Genomic DNA, 3,025 nt, shown 5'->3' on the forward strand with positions numbered 1-3,025 from the left:
TGATTCTTACTCCCTCTAACTAGATTTTCTTCTTTCTGAGTGGTGTCCACTTTGCCTTGTGGGGAGAGGGGCATCCTGTACTTTCTATTTTCTGTATTCTTCTTCCCATGAGGAGATCTTTCTAACACTTTCTTATCTCTCCCCTCCCCCAGTCAGATGTCATGACCACAACCTCCAAGATCTCCAAGATCACTGCTTGGTCCTTGATCTGTTTCTTTGACTTTGTTTTCTCCAACTGTTTCATAAGCTCTGTATCTGCCCACCCGGGCAACTCTTCCTAAGAATCCTCTTTGCTCTTCTCTTTATGTTCCTTCCCTGTTCTTCAGAACCCTGCCTAGGAATACAAAGTACTTAGTGGGCATTTTTTTTTTTCTTTAATGGAATTTAAAAGAAACAGTGTTTTCATTTTTTTTTTTACTTCCCTGTTCTTCAGAACCCTGCCTAGGAATACAAAGTACTTAGTGGGCATTTTTTTTTTTTCTTTAATGGAATTTAAAAGAAACAGTGTTTTCATTTTTTTTTTTAAAAGGAGCACTTTGTTTTTATCATGAAGATGAAAGTACAGGGACAAACACTCAAAAAATTAGCATAACTGATTCAGAATCACAAAATCTCTGAGTGGTGGAACATTTTCATAGAAGTGGTACAGCAATAATAAAACATCTAGGTTTTTTATGGACTTATAAACTACTGCTTTTTGTTGTTGTTAGTTTTATAGAAATCTTGTCAAAGAATATGAAGAAAAACAGAGAAAGATTCTGCGACAGAGAGAGGGAATTTGTGTATACATTCAAGGTGGGAAGTCAGTGCTTAGAACTGAGGGTACCCCTCAAATTTCCTGTGCAAGAGAATGCCAGTCATTTGCATGGACGTCTGATGCTGCTGCACAGTTTACCGTGCTTCATAGAGAATGGTGAGGCCTTTTTCTTTTCTTTTAAAGTAATTACCAGTTTATTATTTTCCTATAGTCTCTGTCATTAGACGTTTCATATTAGAAAGCATAAACTTAAGAAGCATTGGGAACAGCCATAAAATATGAATTGTTTAACTGCTTCCAAGAATAAAAAAGGTTTCCCAGACCTTTGTTTTGAGTGTTTTTTCCTGTAACCCTCGTGGTTGTTTATAAAGCAGTTTAGTATAAAAATTAAATTATATAATAAAAAATTAGTTATGAAGTCTGATGAGAATTCCTAACCTCTGAATTTAGGTGGGTGGTTGCATAAGGCATTTCAGCTTTTACTAATTATGGTATTATAGAATTTTATTGTTAAGATGTTTGCCGGTTTAATGACTTGGTCATCAATTCCTGAGATGCCAGGAACAGAAGGAGTACTAATCTTTGAATAATCCTTGCTTACCTAAATTAGTTCCATAAAGTGATCTGTGTTAAACTGTTTTAAAAGGTTTTCATGTTCTATCTCGCAGGCTAGGAAAAAATTTAAAATTGAAAATATTTTGGATCATAGAAGGTTAGAGTTATAAGTGAACCTAGAAGCTTTCTAGCACAATTACATTGTGCAAACAAGGAAAGTGGGACATAAATAGGTTAAATGATTTACCTAAGGCAGTGGTTTGCAAAATATGGTCCCTAATCAGCAGCAACAGCATCACCTGGGAACTTGTTAGGCAAAATCTTGAGCTCCACCCCATTTCTGCTGATTCAGAAACTCTGGGGGTGGCATGCGGCAATCTGTTTCCAGAAGGCCTCCAGAGATTCTGGTGCACACTCAAAATTGTGAACCACTATCTAAAATCACAAAAAGTGAGAGAGCCAAGGACAGAACACAGGGGTCCTGACCTCCATGCCAGTGCTTTGTCATTACATCAGTCTCTGAGTAGTGACTCTAAAATTGAATTCTGAATTAAATCAGTTTTAATATGCTAGTCATTCAACTTCTCTCTCAAATTCAAAAGATAACAATATACCCTTTAAAGATATGTAGGAAACTCTTTTTCACTTAAATACATTAACCTTCAGACCCTGAAAATATCTAGGTTTTTCTTTATGTACTTATACCTACTCAGCTTCAAACTGATGTACCAGGCTTAAGGAATTAACATAATTAGTATTAGGGTAATGCATAAGAGTTAAGAATTTTGAGCTATCTCCATGGACTTTCACCTATAATAAAGAAAACTACTTGTGAAATCAGTTATAAGCTTGATAAAGTAAAATTTCACATTGGACTGCTTAGTCAGGTAATGTTTTCTGCTTATGTCTGGATTTTGCTGATGACAGCAATCATTGTCCCTGTTACAGACTTAAAAGAAGCTCTGAGCCAGTTTGTAGAAGAAGAATCCCTTAGAGATTATGATAGAGATGCCGAATCCTCTTTAGAAGCTGTGAAATCAGGTGAAGTAGATTTACATCAGCTGGCAAGTACATGGGCCAAAGCTTATGCTGAGGTAAGAAAGTTGGTCAGATTATAAATTTGGAGGACATTCTGGACTTTGACGAGGATTTTTAAATTGCTAAGGTAATACTGAAACAGATCCATAAAACTCTTTTTTATCTACATACCAAGATTCCATAATATGCAGTATGTTTTGCAGCTTCTGTGCTTCCTTACTGCATTAGGGTGAGCACATAAGACAAAACACTTTATGTAATACCTTTGTAAAACATGAGGCTTCTTTTGTATTTCTAACCAGCATAAGGTTACCAGATTTAGTAACTAAAAATACAGAATAACTAGTTAAATTAGAATTTTATTTTATTTTTTTCCATGAAATGTATCTGAGAAGTCTATTATTCTTATTTTTTTTAATTTTATTTTATTTTGTCAGTATACAATGTGATTGATTATTTTGGCCAGTTACCGAAACCTCCCTCCCTCTTCCCTCTGCCCCCTCCCTTGCAGCAACCTCATATCTGTTTGCTTGTTGTATCAACTTCAAGGAATTGTAATTATTGTGTCTTCTTCCCTCCCCCCCCCGCAGTTTATTTGTGTATTTATTTATTCATTTATTTTTAGCTCCCACAAATAAGTGAGAACATGTGATATTTCTCTTTCTGTGCCTGACT

The 3,025-nt window shown here is 35.5% G+C and overlaps 1 protein-coding gene across 1 annotated transcript in view; it reads left to right on the forward strand.

The window, feature by feature from the left end:
* LOC103602660 (chromosome unknown open reading frame, human C12orf4) overlaps positions 1-3,025 on the forward strand; it is a 54,959-nt gene that overhangs the window by 3,306 nt on the left and 48,628 nt on the right. Inside the window, exons 2-3 of the mRNA XM_008587084.1 lie at positions 711-913; positions 2,261-2,406. Of these exons, the coding sequence (XP_008585306.1) occupies positions 736-913; positions 2,261-2,406 (324 nt within the window). The 5' untranslated portion in view covers positions 711-735. The remainder of the gene's footprint in view (positions 1-710; positions 914-2,260; positions 2,407-3,025) is intronic.

This window comes from Galeopterus variegatus, unplaced genomic scaffold, assembly GCF_000696425.1.
Source record: "Galeopterus variegatus unplaced genomic scaffold, G_variegatus-3.0.2 Scaffold4245, whole genome shotgun sequence".
NCBI classification, from domain to species: domain Eukaryota; kingdom Metazoa; phylum Chordata; class Mammalia; order Dermoptera; family Cynocephalidae; genus Galeopterus; species Galeopterus variegatus.